The 14,837-nt window shown below is 42.7% G+C and overlaps 1 protein-coding gene across 4 annotated transcripts in view; it reads left to right on the forward strand.

Moving 5' to 3' along the window:
• The window catches only part of PTN (pleiotrophin), a 102,453-nt gene that overhangs the window by 74,640 nt on the left and 12,976 nt on the right, over positions 1–14,837 (forward strand). For all 4 annotated transcript variants that reach the window (XM_040471864.1, XM_040471868.1, XM_040471867.1 and 1 more), the window contains 3 exons: positions 2,757–2,872; positions 3,750–3,923; positions 6,428–6,589. In XM_040471864.1, coding sequence (XP_040327798.1) covers positions 2,758–2,872; positions 3,750–3,923; positions 6,428–6,589 — 451 coding nt within the window. In that variant the 5' untranslated portion in view covers position 2,757. The remainder of the gene's footprint in view (positions 1–2,756; positions 2,873–3,749; positions 3,924–6,427; positions 6,590–14,837) is intronic.

Raw genomic sequence — 14,837 nt, forward strand, 5'->3', positions numbered from 1 at the left:
AAAAAAAAAAAAAAAAAAAAAAAAAAAAAGCTATGATCAATGCCCTTGCCTCTGCCCAGCTAGCACCCTGCTGGAGAGCAGACAGGGTTAAACATATACAGGGAGAACTTATGCCTTTAGTTGATGCTAAGGACAAATAAACCATCAGCCGTGCAAATACCACAAGCAGGGAAACTGTTAGCCATACATGTACTAATTACTCAAGTACTGACTACAGCAGCAGGCGGCAGCATGCTAATTGGGTATTGTTTGGGATCACTTGAATTTGGGGATCACTTTAATCCTTTTCTAAACCCCCTTACTCTCTTAAATAATCTTTACTCATTTTCTCTGGCCAGAAAAAATCTAAGCTATCAAGATATAGGCTCAGGCAGCATAGTAAGCAAAACAGGAGGAGGAGGGGAAGTGAGAAGAAGAAAGGTATTTTCCAACCCAAACTTAGTGCTGATCACATTTCCTATACACAGGTCATTTCCTGTACACATGGACTTGTGTGCATTTTTCCTTCGTGCACCTAAGAAAGCTGAGATTCGCCATTTACCCGTTTCTTAAGATTCTGAATGGTCCTGAATTAATATCAGAAGCAGAGAGGGTACATTTCCATTTTAAGTTTCCAGGTCTCATCCGGTTCCTAACTCTCCTTCCTTCCTCTCAGCCCATACAACGGGTGAGCCAACTAAGACCCCTGGTGACTCAAAACAGTCTTACAGTTAGGAAATTCTGGTCTGTGTGGGACTTTTGCCCTTGAAATTAAGTGATTTAACCTGCTGAAGAGAAAGCTTTTTGAAAATAAATATAAAAGTAAGAATTTAGCAGTGTAAAACTAGGAATGCCAAGGTTACAATTAGCCAGTATCAGCACCTTACTATTAATAACTGTCTGCCTGTGTTAGTCATGGAAGGAAGCATCCTTTCTATTTCTGCCAGCTGGCCATGGTTCTTCAGGGGGTTCCTAAGGCTCCTGCCCTCTCCTCCTGCTGTATGTATGACAAGGCTGTACAACGATCAGCCCATTGTGTGGCCAGAAAGCTCACTCACGAGCTGTGCTTTCTCAGTGGGATTTCTGAATTTTCGAATGACTCTAATTCACAATCTAAATGCTTCAGGTATCTGTAGATCATCATCGAACATAAAGGCAAATTCTAACTTGGAAGGAAATACATCAAAAGTTCTGAAGGTAAAAGTTAATTTACCCTCTAAGAAAACTCCAATGAAATCTCTCTGCGTCCAAAGTGGCGAAGTCACTGTGAGCAGGTTCTTGCACAGCCTTCGGAGAAAACGACAGAAGACCTCCACTTTGACTCACTTTGCACCTAACAACTTTACGTGATATTCAAATATATGATAATGTATAGCAGCATGGATGCACAGGGCGGTCAACTCCAGGAAGCCTTGCCAGCCAGTAAGTCTAGACTGGCTCTTCAAATCATTCGTGCCCAACGGAAGGCACAGGAAAAGTCTCAGAATCAATAGGAACGTTTCTGAGTGACCAGCAGTGAGGTATAGTTATACAAATTTAGCATTAGGAGGATGAACAAAGCATCTAGGATTAGATTTTAGTAAGTGATGAGGATGGCGAGTAGCTAATTAGGAGTTAAGAGTCAGTGAAAGGACCAAATGATCAAACTGTTCATTTTAATTGGTAAATGAAATACACTTCATTCATATGATAGAGTCCCAAGTCATCAATTGAAAAAGAAATACTAATAAAGGGTAGCATTCCAATATCACAGAAAGGGAGACAGATTCACTGACAAGGATATCATCTCACAGATGATTTTGAATGAGAAATTGCAGAACAGAGTGATCTCAATCCTGTGTGTGTGTGTGTGTGTGTGTGTGTGTGTGTGTGTGTGTGTGTAGGTTTTATTGTTCACACTCAAAGAAATGTAAAAATCACTCTTCTAGAAAAACAAAATGCTCAGAGCTAATAACCATGGGTGACCATGTTGACAATTGGCTGTCACAAGTGACTTCAAGTTCCAGGGGAGCCTTTCTAATGTTGTTCTGAGATTTTTGATTCATACCAAATGTGGAGAATTTCAAACTACAACCAGTGTAATCTCTTCATTAAATCCTAGAATTTAGATGACTTTTCGATTTTATGTGAGCTTGCAAGTGTGTTTGAAATGAACCAAAGTATGCTGGCTCTACCTCTGTCTTGTGATGCACTCTTTGGTAGACCAATGAATAATGGAACAGCGATGATGAAATAATCATGGGAAACTAAAAAATAAGATATTGCTCATTATGACACATACCCATCTAAAGATAAAGGCAAACCATATACTGGCACAGATAATCCGTTAATTGTGTCCATTCAAATTACCCATGTGGACTATAACACCGTGGTTGTTTCTAGGAATCCTGCGTAGTTATGAAGAAGACTATAGTTACTGGCATTACCATATGTCACCATCAGCGAGATTAACTGCGGGAGTCTAGTCAAAAACATGCCATGAAAATTCTTTGGCTTCCGTAATTCTGGAGTCGTGCTTAGCAAATGATTGGGTGTGAAGTTCTTACGTGGAGAAGTGTTGTTATTTTTGGCAGTGGATACCTGACTAATTGCAGAAGAACACTTCGTTGACTGATGGAGGGAAAAGATAGAATTTTGCCCAAGAGCAATGATGCAAATCTCCCTAAAATCTAACATCCTAGAAATGGAAAACGGAGCCCTGCAGTAAGGAGTTCCACAAGCCTTTCTCTCTGCCTTGGGTTGACACCACCTTCTTCTGTGTCTCTGTTTATTCCTAGAATGCAGTCCCAACAGTACCTGCAGCAGCGTCGAAAATTTGCAGCTGCCTTCCTGGCATTCATTTTCATTCTGGCAGCCGTGGACACGGCTGAAGCGGGGAAGAAAGAGAAACCAGGTAAGCAGTAGGGTTACGAAGGCAAGACTGTTTATGGATTAACATCCATCTGATCCAACTTCGTGGTTTTTGTCCTCCCTCCCTCCCTCCCTCCCTCCCTCCCTTCTTTCCAAGTGTTTAGAAGAACCTAAGGGACACCCCCACCCCCATCGATCTCCCCTCCACCAGTCCTAAAATATAGATGACGATTATTAACATAATGATCATATTAGTAGCTACTCTGTACGGAACACTGACCAGCAAGTAGGTGTTTTATTTCTGTTGCCTCTCTCCCTCAAAAAGAGTCCTGCAAGGAATTTTTGTTGTATGTTATCTTAATAAAGGGGGAAACTGAAGCTCAGAGCAGTATAGCACCTTTTCTATGTCACTTCCAGTGTCAAAAATAGCAGGCTGTAGGGCTGGGAGTCTGTTTAGGTCTGTGATCCACCTCATTCATCTTACATTATTCCAGCTCTACGACAGAGAAAGGAACATTGACTTGCCTTACAAGTCATTGACTAGCCTTACAAATGGCTAATCTGACAGCCATTACTTCTAACAGAATGTTTCCTGATTTTTTCGTTTCGCTGTTTTTGACCATCCTTTACAGAAGTGTTTGCTTCTAAAAGGAGCTGTCATTAAATCACTTGTACAGTCCCTAGCACATGGTAAGAGTTCAGTTAACGTTCTGTCTCCTTCAGTTTTCCTTGTCCCTTCTCTGGATCATTCATTGAGCCAATCATCTGGCTAAGATGTATCAAGTTGCCAGTATTTACTGGACAGCGAAGAAGGAGGTAGAAAGCACAGACCTCACAACCTCACGCCCTGGAATGAGCTTTGTTAGAGGAATCACGGTTTTCCAGGTGTTGACTGTTCTTCCTTCCTTCCTTCCTTCCAGAAAAAAAAGTGAAGAAGTCTGACTGTGGAGAATGGCAGTGGAGTGTGTGCGTGCCCACTAGCGGGGACTGTGGGCTGGGCACCCGAGAGGGCACCCGGACTGGAGCTGAGTGTAAGCAAACCATGAAGACCCAGAGATGTAAGATCCCCTGCAACTGGAAAAAGCAATTTGGAGGTAAGTCCCACTCCTGTTGTCCTGTTGATTAAATCGTATGCTCTGCGATAATGCTTGCATTTTTTCCCTCAGATATTTTTTGGGTTTTTTTTTGAGGTTGACTGCTATCTATCTATCTATCTATCTATCTATCTATCTATCTATCTATTTTGAGTAGCACTTCCCACCTCCATCACCTGTGACAACTAAAAATGTCTCAGGTATTGCCAGATGACCCTTGGGGTCAAAACAGTCCCAGATCGAGAACCACTGCTGTACCAGTCAGGACGTAAACTGTATACCCTTGACCCCTCCTAAGGGTGCATCGATCTCTCTTCTTTCCTCCTCTTCTTGGATTTCTCATTCCTTTTTCCTTCCTTCCCCCTTCTCTTGTTTACTCTCCTCCGTCTCCAGACCGCTTTCTGTGACTTTCAGGCCTCCTCTCCATTTCCGTCTTTCCCCGCCATCCACCGTGATTAATAGACTGACTTCTCAGTTCCAGCAAGACTGTTTATAACCACTTTTCACAGACTTTTCTCTCATTGACTATTGCCATGCTCCTGCTGGCCTCATCTGCCTATTTGGGAAGGAGTCCTTCAATACTTCCAACCTTTTTTGTTTGTTTGTTTTAGAGATCATGAGCAGGGGAGAGGGGCAGGAGGGAGAGAGGAGAGAGGACAGAGAAAGAGAGAGAGAGAGACTTAAGCAGGCCCCAAGCTCAGCACGGTGCTAAAGCAGGGCTCAATCCCACGACCCTGACATCGTGACCTGAGCCAAAATCAAGAGTCGGATGCTCAACTGACTGAGCCACCCAGGCACCCCAACACTTCCAACTTTTAAACCCACTACTGAACATCCAGATGACCTGTTTCTTCCACATTCCAGACTTTCTGTCTCTCTTGGCCATGGTAGTTCACAATGCCCCAAATGTTCTTACTCTTTGCGAAAATGTATTCTGACCTGTAAGTCAGTGAAGAAGGACAATGGGTATACTCACTGTATTTTTTTTTTCTTTCTCTATAACCTTTGGGGTACTTTTTATGAATGGTGGTAACTTCTATAAGGGCACTGTGAAATTCAGATACATTTGGTCTTACATATACATGGGTCCCCTAAAGACCCTACGGAAAATTTTTAAAAGTATGTCTTCAAGAACGTATACCTAGACTTTATAAAGAACTCTCAAAACTAAGAATCCAATTAGAAGGTGGGTAAAAGATAGGGACAAACATTTTGCCATAGGCAAAATACAGGTGGCAAATAAACAACTGAAAAAAGCGTCAAACTTCTTTTCCGTTAGGGAAAAGGAAGTGAAAACCAGTGAGATGTCACTGTATACTACGCATCCATCAGAATAACTAAAATTACAAATAACACCAAAGGCTAGAGAGGATGTAGGGAAACTAGATCACTCATACTTTGCCGATGGAAATGTAAAACGGTATAGCCACATTAAAAAAAAAAAAAAAAAAAAAAGAGGATGGCAGTCTTGTTATAAGACCAAACATCTGTTTACCATACAATGCAGGCTTCACTTTTGGCCATTTACCCTAGAAGAATGAAAACTTCCATTGCTATAAAACTCTGTACATGGATAGTAAAGAGCAGCTTTATTTATGACAGCTAAAACCTGGAAACAACCCAGATTTCCTTCAACGGGTGAGTGCTGAAACCGTAATACATTCCCATCCCACCATGGGATACTACCCGGCAATAAAGAGAAACTCACTGTTGAAACACACAACTTGGATGGACACCCAGGAAATTATGCTGCGTGAAAAAAGCCAATCTCAAAAGGTTACCTACTGTATGATTCTATTTACATAACATGTTTGTTTCTTTGTTTGTTTAGAGTGAGAGGCAGGGCAGAGGGGAGGAGGGGGAGAGAGGAAATTTTAAGCGGGCTCCATGCTCAGTGCAGAGTCTGACAGGAGGCTCAATCCTACAACCCTGGGAACATGACCTGAGCTGAAATCAAGTCGGACGCTCAACCAACTGAGCCACCCAGGCGCCCCTACGTAACGTTCTTAACATGACAAAATTATAGAGATGGAGAATGGATGAGTGATTGCCAGGGGTTAAGGAGATCTAGAAGGGAGGAAGATGCCTAGGCTAAGGCTAGGAAAGGGTTCACCCGAAGGACTCCTGTGTTGGAGCTCTTTTGTATGTTAATGGTATTGATACTCACTCATATCTGCACATGTGGCCAAGTCGCAGGGAACTAAATGTGTGCACACATGCATATACACAAATGAGTGCGCGTGAAATTGGCAGGGCCTGAATAACTTTCGTGGAATGTATCCCTGTTCATTTCCTGGTTGCGCCAGCGGGCTCTGGTTATGTAAGATCATCACAATTGAGGGAAATTGGCTGAAGGATCTAGGGATCTTTCTATATTACTTCTTGCAACTGCATGTGAATCTACAGTCCTCTCACTGCAGAAAGTGAAAAACAAAAGTGTGCCTACTTCTCTGGCACTCCTAGAGGAGCTCAAAGATTTCTGTTTGGTCCTACCCTGCCTTTAGCGGAGTGCAAATACCAGTTCCAGGCCTGGGGAGAATGTGACCTGAATACCGCCTTGAAGACCAGGACCGGAAGTCTGAAGCGAGCCCTCCACAATGCCGACTGTCAGAAGACAGTCACTATCTCCAAGCCCTGTGGCAAGCTGACTAAGCCCAAACCTCAAGGTAGGTCCCCGTCGTCATGCCCTACTTGTCATAGGCACACACTGATAGACTCCGGCAGGATCCTCAGATGTGGAAACTCCGATTTTCGGAAGGGGGATCTTAGGCGAATTACCTTCACAGAGAGATTGAAAACACGCTGTATATGGAGTGTCACACCAGTGCTTTTCGGCAGGCAGCTGAGTTCAAATTGGAGTCCTTTGCACAGAAGAGGAGTGGGGGCTGGGATGGGAACAGGCTCCCAGCACAAATCAACAACTTAGCAGAATGGGCCAATTAAGACAGTTGTCATATGGTGACTATATATTCCAAGCCCTAAACTGGGGCTGCCTCCTGACAAGTATGAACACATTTATGAAGATCATGAAGCAGAAAATTTAAAATCAGATCTCTCCTAGATTATGCAACATACAGAGTTTTCATGAAGTCAGCTACTTTATTTTACATTTTTCCTTTCTCCGCTGCATAAGTTGATAGGTCCTATATTTCTTATCCTTCGTTCAGAGACTTTATTTTTTTTTTTTTTAGTTGGATGTTTACCACCTTACATTTATCATGGAATTTTTAAATTATGTAGAACCGTCTTCCTGTTCGCTCCCAGAAAGTTACACTCTGCTCCCATGCCGGGGAAAGTAAACCAAAACAAATATCCCAGGCGTGGTTTCGTACAAATAGAATCCCAGCTGAGGGGGGACAAGGAGGTGTTAAACTCTCATTTCACTATGGGCTGAGCTATGCCCCTCCCCCGTCAATTCAAATGTTCACGTTCTAACCCTCAGTACCCCAGAATGTGACTGTGTTAGGAGACCAGGCCTTTAAAGAGGTAAAGTTAAATGGAGATGTATGAGTGGGCCCCAGCCCAGTCTGGCATACAGAGAAAGGAGATTAGGACACAGACACATACAGAGGGAAAACCATACAAAGACACAGGGAAGAGATGGCCATCTACGAGCCAACGAGACACGTCTCGGAATAAATGAACACTGCTGACAGTCAATCTCCGACGTCTGGCCTGTAGAACTCTGAGAAAATAAATTTCTCTTGTCGAAGCCACCCACTCGGTGGTACGAGGCATGGCAGCCTTCACAAATAAACACAGCATGTCTCAGGGAACTCTCAACTGTCTCCTTGGCCTCTGCCCGTATTTGAGCTCTAAATGGACCTGCAGATACACACTGGTCAGATTAAATGCAAGGAGACACTCAGAAAAATGAACACGAAACCCTCATAAATGAAAATAGAAGAAAAAATGCCTCCGGAAGTCAGGATTGACTAGCTAGCTGCGAATAGGCAGAAAGGACTCATGTTATAGGCCTTTGGTCTCTGATGGAGTTGTCCATGGACATGGTTACCCACAACTGCGGGGTGGCTGGAATCTAGGATTCAGGATGCCCCCTTTCCAGGTCATGGGAATCTGCTGGTCATGGTGAAAGGCATGATGTGGGGCTGGAGTCAGTGTCCGAGTGTGGGTGCCAGCTTTGTAAGTGTTACTTGTCTGGAGACAACTACACAGATCTGATGAAAAGTGGTGGCCATATGTATCCAGTGAGACATTTCCCAAACCAGGAGAACTCAGAGATACAGTTTTCAAATTAATTTATTTGTAAGCCAGTCAGAGAGGGGCGCCTAGGTGGCTCAGGCGCTTAAGTGTCCAACTTCCGCTCAGGTCATGATCTCACAGTTCATGAGTTGGAGCCCCGCACCGGGCTCTGTGCTGACAGCTCAGAGCCTGGAGCCTGCTTCAGATTCTGTGTCTCCCTCTCTCTCTTTCTGCCCTCCCCTGTTCGTTCTCTCTCCCTCTCTCTCTCTCAAAAATAAGTAAGCATTAAAAAAAAAAGCCAGAGAACCCAAATACTCAGCATAAATAGACAGTGGGAAGGAAAAGGAATTAAAGAAGCCTCCATGCTATACCACAGTGGTTCTCCATCTGGCCTGAGCATTAGAATTTTCTCTGAGAACTTATAAAAATCCCAGTGCCCAGGCATAACCCAGACCAGCCAGATCAGCATCGCTACCTTTGAAAATTAAGATGTTCCTAAAAAGATTTCATTATCAGCCACAATCTAGAAATACTGCGCTAATATGAAGTTCATAGAGACCACACATAGGCATGTACACAATCTGTTCTTGTTTTTACCTCTGGGTGAGAGAAACTTCAGTTTAATAAATAGGGGAAGAAAAAATGAGAGAAGGATTAGGTGGTAGGTGGTGGGGGAAGTGTGCTGGGTAGATATGGAAAATGTTGAAAAGTTTGGAATAAATTGGACAAAGTGGGGACATGATTCAGAAAGACCCTTCAGGATATTTGGTAATTCACTAGGTGAGGACTTCTTTTGGCTGGTGGATAGTTGACCTTTTACATTTTTACATTTTCTCATCCAGTGATACGTAATGAAGGTTACAAGTTTGGCTCAGGCTTTCACTTTGAAAACTGGCGGTAAAAATATTTCAAGTTGGTAAACATTTAATTTGTTGACATATCAAAAATTAAGGTATATGGTTAATTGAAAATGGGATTAGCCTGAGTGAGTTATGTATTTCACAGTACTATGTAAAGCCCAACACTGATGTGCAAAGGTGACTCGCAAATGGAAGAATACACGTTCTAGAGCATGATTTCTTCTTCCTATAATTTTAATTCCAGTTTGGTTAATATACCATGTCCTGTTAGTTTCGTGTGTACCGTATAGTGATTCAACACTTCGATACATTACCCAATGCTAATGTAATCGCACTCCTTAATCCCCATCGCCTGTGTCACCTTCCCCCCCCCCCCCCCCACCCCCACCCCCACCTTCCTCTCTGGTAACCACCAGTTTGTTGCCTACATTTCAGAGTGGTTTTTGGTTTGTCTCTTTTGTTTCTTTGCTTGTTTTCTTTCTTAAAGTCCACATATAAGTGAAATCATATGGCATTTGTCTTTTCTCTGACTTCTTTTGCTTAGCATAATGCTCTCTGGCTCCATCTTGCAAATAGCAAGATTCCATTCTTTTTTTATGGCTGAAAAATAATCCGCTGTATATATTCACCACCTCTTTTTTTTTATCTACTCATCAATCGACGGACATTGGTTTGCTTCCATATCTTGGCTATTGTAGATAATGCTACTATATACACGTAGGGGTGCGTATATCGCTTTAAACCAGTGTTTTTGTACTCTGGGTAAATACCTAGTAGTGTAATTACTGGATCAAAGGGTAATTGTATTTGTAAGTTTTTGAGGAATCTCCATATTGTTTTCCACAGTGGCTGCACCAGTTTGCATTCCCACCAAGAGTGCAAAAGGGTTCCTTCTTCACGTCCTCGCCAACACTTGTTATTTCTTGTGTTTTTGATTTTAGCCATTCTGACAGGTGTGAGGTGATGAGGACTCATTGTGGTTTTGATTTGCACTTCCCCGAAGATGAGTGGTGTTGAGCATTTTTCATGTGTCTGTTGGCCATTTGTATGTCTTCTTTGGAGACATGTCTGTTCATGGGTTCTGTCCATTTTTAATTGGATTATTTGTTTGTTGGGTGTTGAGGTGTGTAAGTTCCTTTTTGGATACTAACCCTTTATTGGATATGTCATTGACAAATATCTTCTGCCATTCAGTGGGTTGTCTTTTGGTCTTGTTGACTGTTTCCTTTACTGTGCAAAAGCTTTTCATTTTGATGTCGTCCCAGTAGTGTATTTTTGCTTTTGTGTCCCTTGCCTCTGAAGATGTATCTAGAAAAATGTTGTCACGGCTGATGTCAGGGAAATGACTGGACTCTCTAGAACATTATTTCTATAACTGTTCTGGTACACATCTACCAGAGTATAACTTTCAGGAGGACAGGGACCTGACTGGTTTTGTTCTCTACTGTATCCCTTTTGCCTAGAACAAGGAGTAGGACATAGTAGGTGCTGATTAAATATGTGTATAACAGATAAATGTTAGAAGCAAAAAAAAAAAGGTTTCACACATTAAACTTACAAATGTGGAAGCTGCAGTAAAGAAGTTATTTACGTAATATTTTCATTAAGTTATACAATTATAAATTATGTCCTTCCTTTCTTGAGGAAAGAATAACCCATCAGGGCTTCCTGCTATTTTAGCTCAGGACATGAACAGGAAAGAGGGAGATAGCGAACCCACTCGTTTTGAGTCAGGCAGTGTGATAGGTACTTCTCATTTCAGCTTCAAAGCAGTTCTGTGCAGTGCATTGTATTTATCCTACTTTAGATCTGAGAACGCACATGCCCAGAGAGGTTAAGCCACTTGCCTCACGTTTCACAGCTTCTAAGTGGTGATTCAAATTTAAAGTCAGACTGACCCCAAAGACCCAGTGCCTTTTCAACTGCACCATGCTTCCCCTGGGTATTATACATTCATGAAACTTTGGTCATGTTAGATAAATCCCACTGTCTAGGATCATTACCTTGTCTGTCATCTGATGTAACCCTGATGGAATAAGTGAGGACAGAAAACATCAGTGATTCTTCTGAATCCACTCTGTTTAGGAATAGAATCAGCTCCATGTTTCCTTCTTTTCTGACTCCATTTTCCTCCTTTGTAGCCCGGTCACTGAACTCATAGCCAGAAAGTACTTTTTTCCCACCACTGTCTTTCTCATCAAACACATCATCGGGTTCTGGTCTTTTGTCTGCTTTTTTTTCCCCATTGTTTTTTAAACATTTATTTATTTTTTGAGGGACAGAGACAGAGTATGAGCAGAGGAGGGGCTCCAGGCTCTGAACTGTCGGCACAGAGCCCGATGCCAGGGCTTGAACCCACGAACCATGAGATCATGACCTGAGCCAAAGTCAGATGCTTAACTGACTAAGCCACCCAGGAGCCCCTGTCTGCTTTTTTAAAAAAATCTGTTTGTTTCATAAAACTTGTTGGTTTGATTTCTGTCCTCTTCTGTTTTGGAAAATGGTAGTGGCTTGATATGCAAACTGCGTGACTTTCAGTGTGGAAAACATGTTCTTTAAATTTCAGAATGGAACATAAAGGTATTGGTAAGGCTGTGATTACCAGGCATTAAACTGAGGAAACTGGAGGGTATTGTTGTGACTTGATTCCTAACAAGGCCAAAAATTTAGAAGACTTGCTGGGGAGAGAGGGCCCTTAGCATCGAGAAGTGGTACCTTGAACTCTAGGAAATTACTAAATATCCCACTTGGTTTGGTTAAAAATTGCCTTAGAATTCACCACACTCCGGTCTATTGGATAGAAGTGGTTCTTCCTTTTGCTATGTCGGTATCATACAAACTCCACACTCTGGCCTTGGGACAATTTCAGTGATACTAGATATGAAGTTAGAAACTCTTATCAAAAGATTCTCTTGTGTTGGAACCCCACTTAATCCGAGGAGAGGTTTTAGTCCTCCACTTCTGTATTTTATACCCAGAAGGAGAGAGAATATCGATATTCTTATGTAGATGTAAGAATTGAAAGGTGCATGACTAGAATATAGCTTTCTTGGGGATGGGGACAGGACTGCTCTGGGGAGGGCACTGAGTGAAAGATTATAACTGGAATCTTCTGAATTGCTGTCAGAATCGGCCAGGGATAAATTGGCGAGCAATTGTGTTGGGCACTTGAGATTTTAATTTCTTAGGAAGAGAGGTTGAGAGTATTAATTACAATTACTAATTCAAGAAACCCTGTATCTGTGAGGGTTTTTAGCTGCAGCGAGATCTCTACTGTAGCTAGTTAAGCAGAAAGGGGGTTATTCAAGGGTATTATATAGCTCACTAGAATTTCCAGAAGGGCCAGAAGATTTGAGTTGGATCCAATAATATTATAGCAGAAGGCAACAGAACTAAGAGAAATGTCTAATCATGCCAAACGTGACTGATGTAGCAGAAGCCCTGCTGCTAAAATTACCCACAGTTCAGCACACGTGCTAAGAACTGAACACTGGAAACACCATACCTTTGCCCTCAAAACTAGTTACGTCTGCTCCTTTCTTGCCCAAGTATCCAATATCCCCAAATTTGGCCCCTTTTTTTCTGGTTGCTGACCGCTACCTCTAAGACTCAAAACGTGCCTGCTTGATGGAAACTGGGCCACATATAAAATCCTCCTGCAAGGGACTCTGGGAAATATGTCTTTAACTTTCAAAACTCTGCCTATAAGTGTGAGAAGAGCAGCTGAAGGGGTTCTTGAGTTGGTATTGAGTGAGCAGTTGGCCAGGGAGTGTGCGGGAACGTTGGAATGTGTTGAAGTACGCAACCAAACTGAACCCTTACTCGTATTGATGACATTTCTTGGAGAAGTTGCTAAGAGTATCCTCTATTGGTACAGTTATCCCACTGTAAAGAGAGTTGGGTCTCTCCTTGTTGGAACCACCAGGAGGTGTTTTTTGTCGAGTCATTACACTCTTTTCAGTTTGAACAAAATCTGCGGGGATGACTGAGCTGTGGACAAGTAATAAAAAAGTAGGAACCATGGCCAGTCTGTGCGGACAGTGCTGCTTATCAGAGCAGAGAAGCCTTCAGAAGGCGAATAACCTGTCTCTAAACCACAGTGTTTCTCAGCAGTCCCCTTGGAGAACGGGCTTACTATAGAATTAGAAGATGGCCACCTGTGAGAGAGCTGTGGCCCTATGGGCAGACCTGTCTGTGTGAGCAGGTGCCGCCCAGTGGAGTAGGCTTCTGGTGGTTATCACTGGAGTGCAGAGTCTAAGCTGAGGCTGAGTAGGGGCTTGTGCAGAAGGCTTTCATATAAGCTGAGATTTTCCTAGGGACTGCTGCATCTGATGTGGCCTAGTGATTATCTTGGAACATTCTAGAATCTTGACCTGTTGAAATGGAAATTATTAGCTGTTACTATTTAAACAAGACACGTGAATAAAGGATATTGTGGGGTACCTGGGTGACTCAGCTAAGCGTCTGTCGATTTGGGTCATGATTTCATGGTTCGTGGGATTGAGCCCAATGTTGGGATCCAAGCCCTGCTTGGGATTCTCTGTCTCTCAAAAAAAATGGGGGTATTGTGAACCCTTTTTTTTATATTGACAGGCCAGATGACATTTGTGTCCGCCTCCAAGTTTGCCTGGCAGAAGGGTACTGTGGGACAGGCAGAGGTGGGAGCACATGAGCGGGTGTCTGTGCTACAGGTTGGTCAGGGAACAATGTCAGTCCTCCTGCTGTCCTGTCCACCAGTTCATGCTCTGCTGTTACCAGATCCTCCTTAATTTCCCCTGCTCATGAGAACCCCAGTTCCTTTTTTTTTTCTTCCTAGCTATTTCTAAAAGTTTTGCCATCTCGCTCCTCTTTTTTTGGACAGTTGCCTGGCTCTCTCTTAGGTCTGACAATTTGTCTTTAAAGATCAAAAGAACTGCAACTGTTTAAGTGCAAGACTCAGCTGTGTGCAGGGCATAGCACTTGGCAGACCATTGAAAGGGGCTCAGTAAAGGGATATTCCCAGCGTTCTCAGCTCCCCCAATGCTAAATAGATTTTTCTGTTACTGAAACTCCCAACAATTCTTTCTGGATTCTGGGCTCCGACATCCCTTAGCAATGAACATGCCCACACTCTGTGGATGAGTTTAGCTCGGCTGAGAGACTCTGTGCTATGTTAAGAGAGCTGAAAGGGAGTCTGGGACCCGCTCCCTTCTTCCTGAGACCCTGACAGGGCTCGTGGTTGCCGCCCTTGCATTTTTCAAGAAAGAGAAGCCTGGGGAACTTTGCAGGGATTTCGTTCTTCTGGATCAGAGGGAAACACTCTGATGTGGTTGGGTCTTAAGGTTTGATTTCTTCTTTATTCTGCTGTGGAAGAGTCTGTCAACATCTGTATTTCCCATTCATGATACTGTCATTGAAGGTAGAAAGTCTAATTCTGCCCCTTTCTAATTAGAAGAACAGTTTGGTCTTCTGTAAATGAGAGTCTACAATGAATACCTCAATTAATGACAGGAAGAGGTGAAAATGCTGAATAAATGTGCAGTGATTTTAAGACGGTTTCCTTCCTTCCAAATGCAAGTCTTGAGGTGGGTGTTTCCCTCACTACCTTTCTGGGCAAAAGAACTATGGTGATAACAGCAGTAGTAATTATAATTAATATTTTTGGGGAGACTGATATGTTTTGAATACATGTTAGTACATTGCATATACCTTGTGTCATTGAATAATCACAGAAACTCTGTGAAATAGTTACTATCGTCATTCCTAATATTACATATGAGGAAACTGAGCACAGAGACGTTAGATGCTTAGCATGAGGTTGTACAGCCAATAAGTGGAGGGGCCAGGCTTAAAAACAAGGCAGTCCTGCCTC

This window comes from Herpailurus yagouaroundi, unplaced genomic scaffold, assembly GCF_014898765.1.
Source record: "Herpailurus yagouaroundi ecotype Mexico unplaced genomic scaffold, PumYag 100, whole genome shotgun sequence".
Taxonomy (NCBI): Eukaryota; Metazoa; Chordata; class Mammalia; order Carnivora; family Felidae; genus Herpailurus; species Herpailurus yagouaroundi.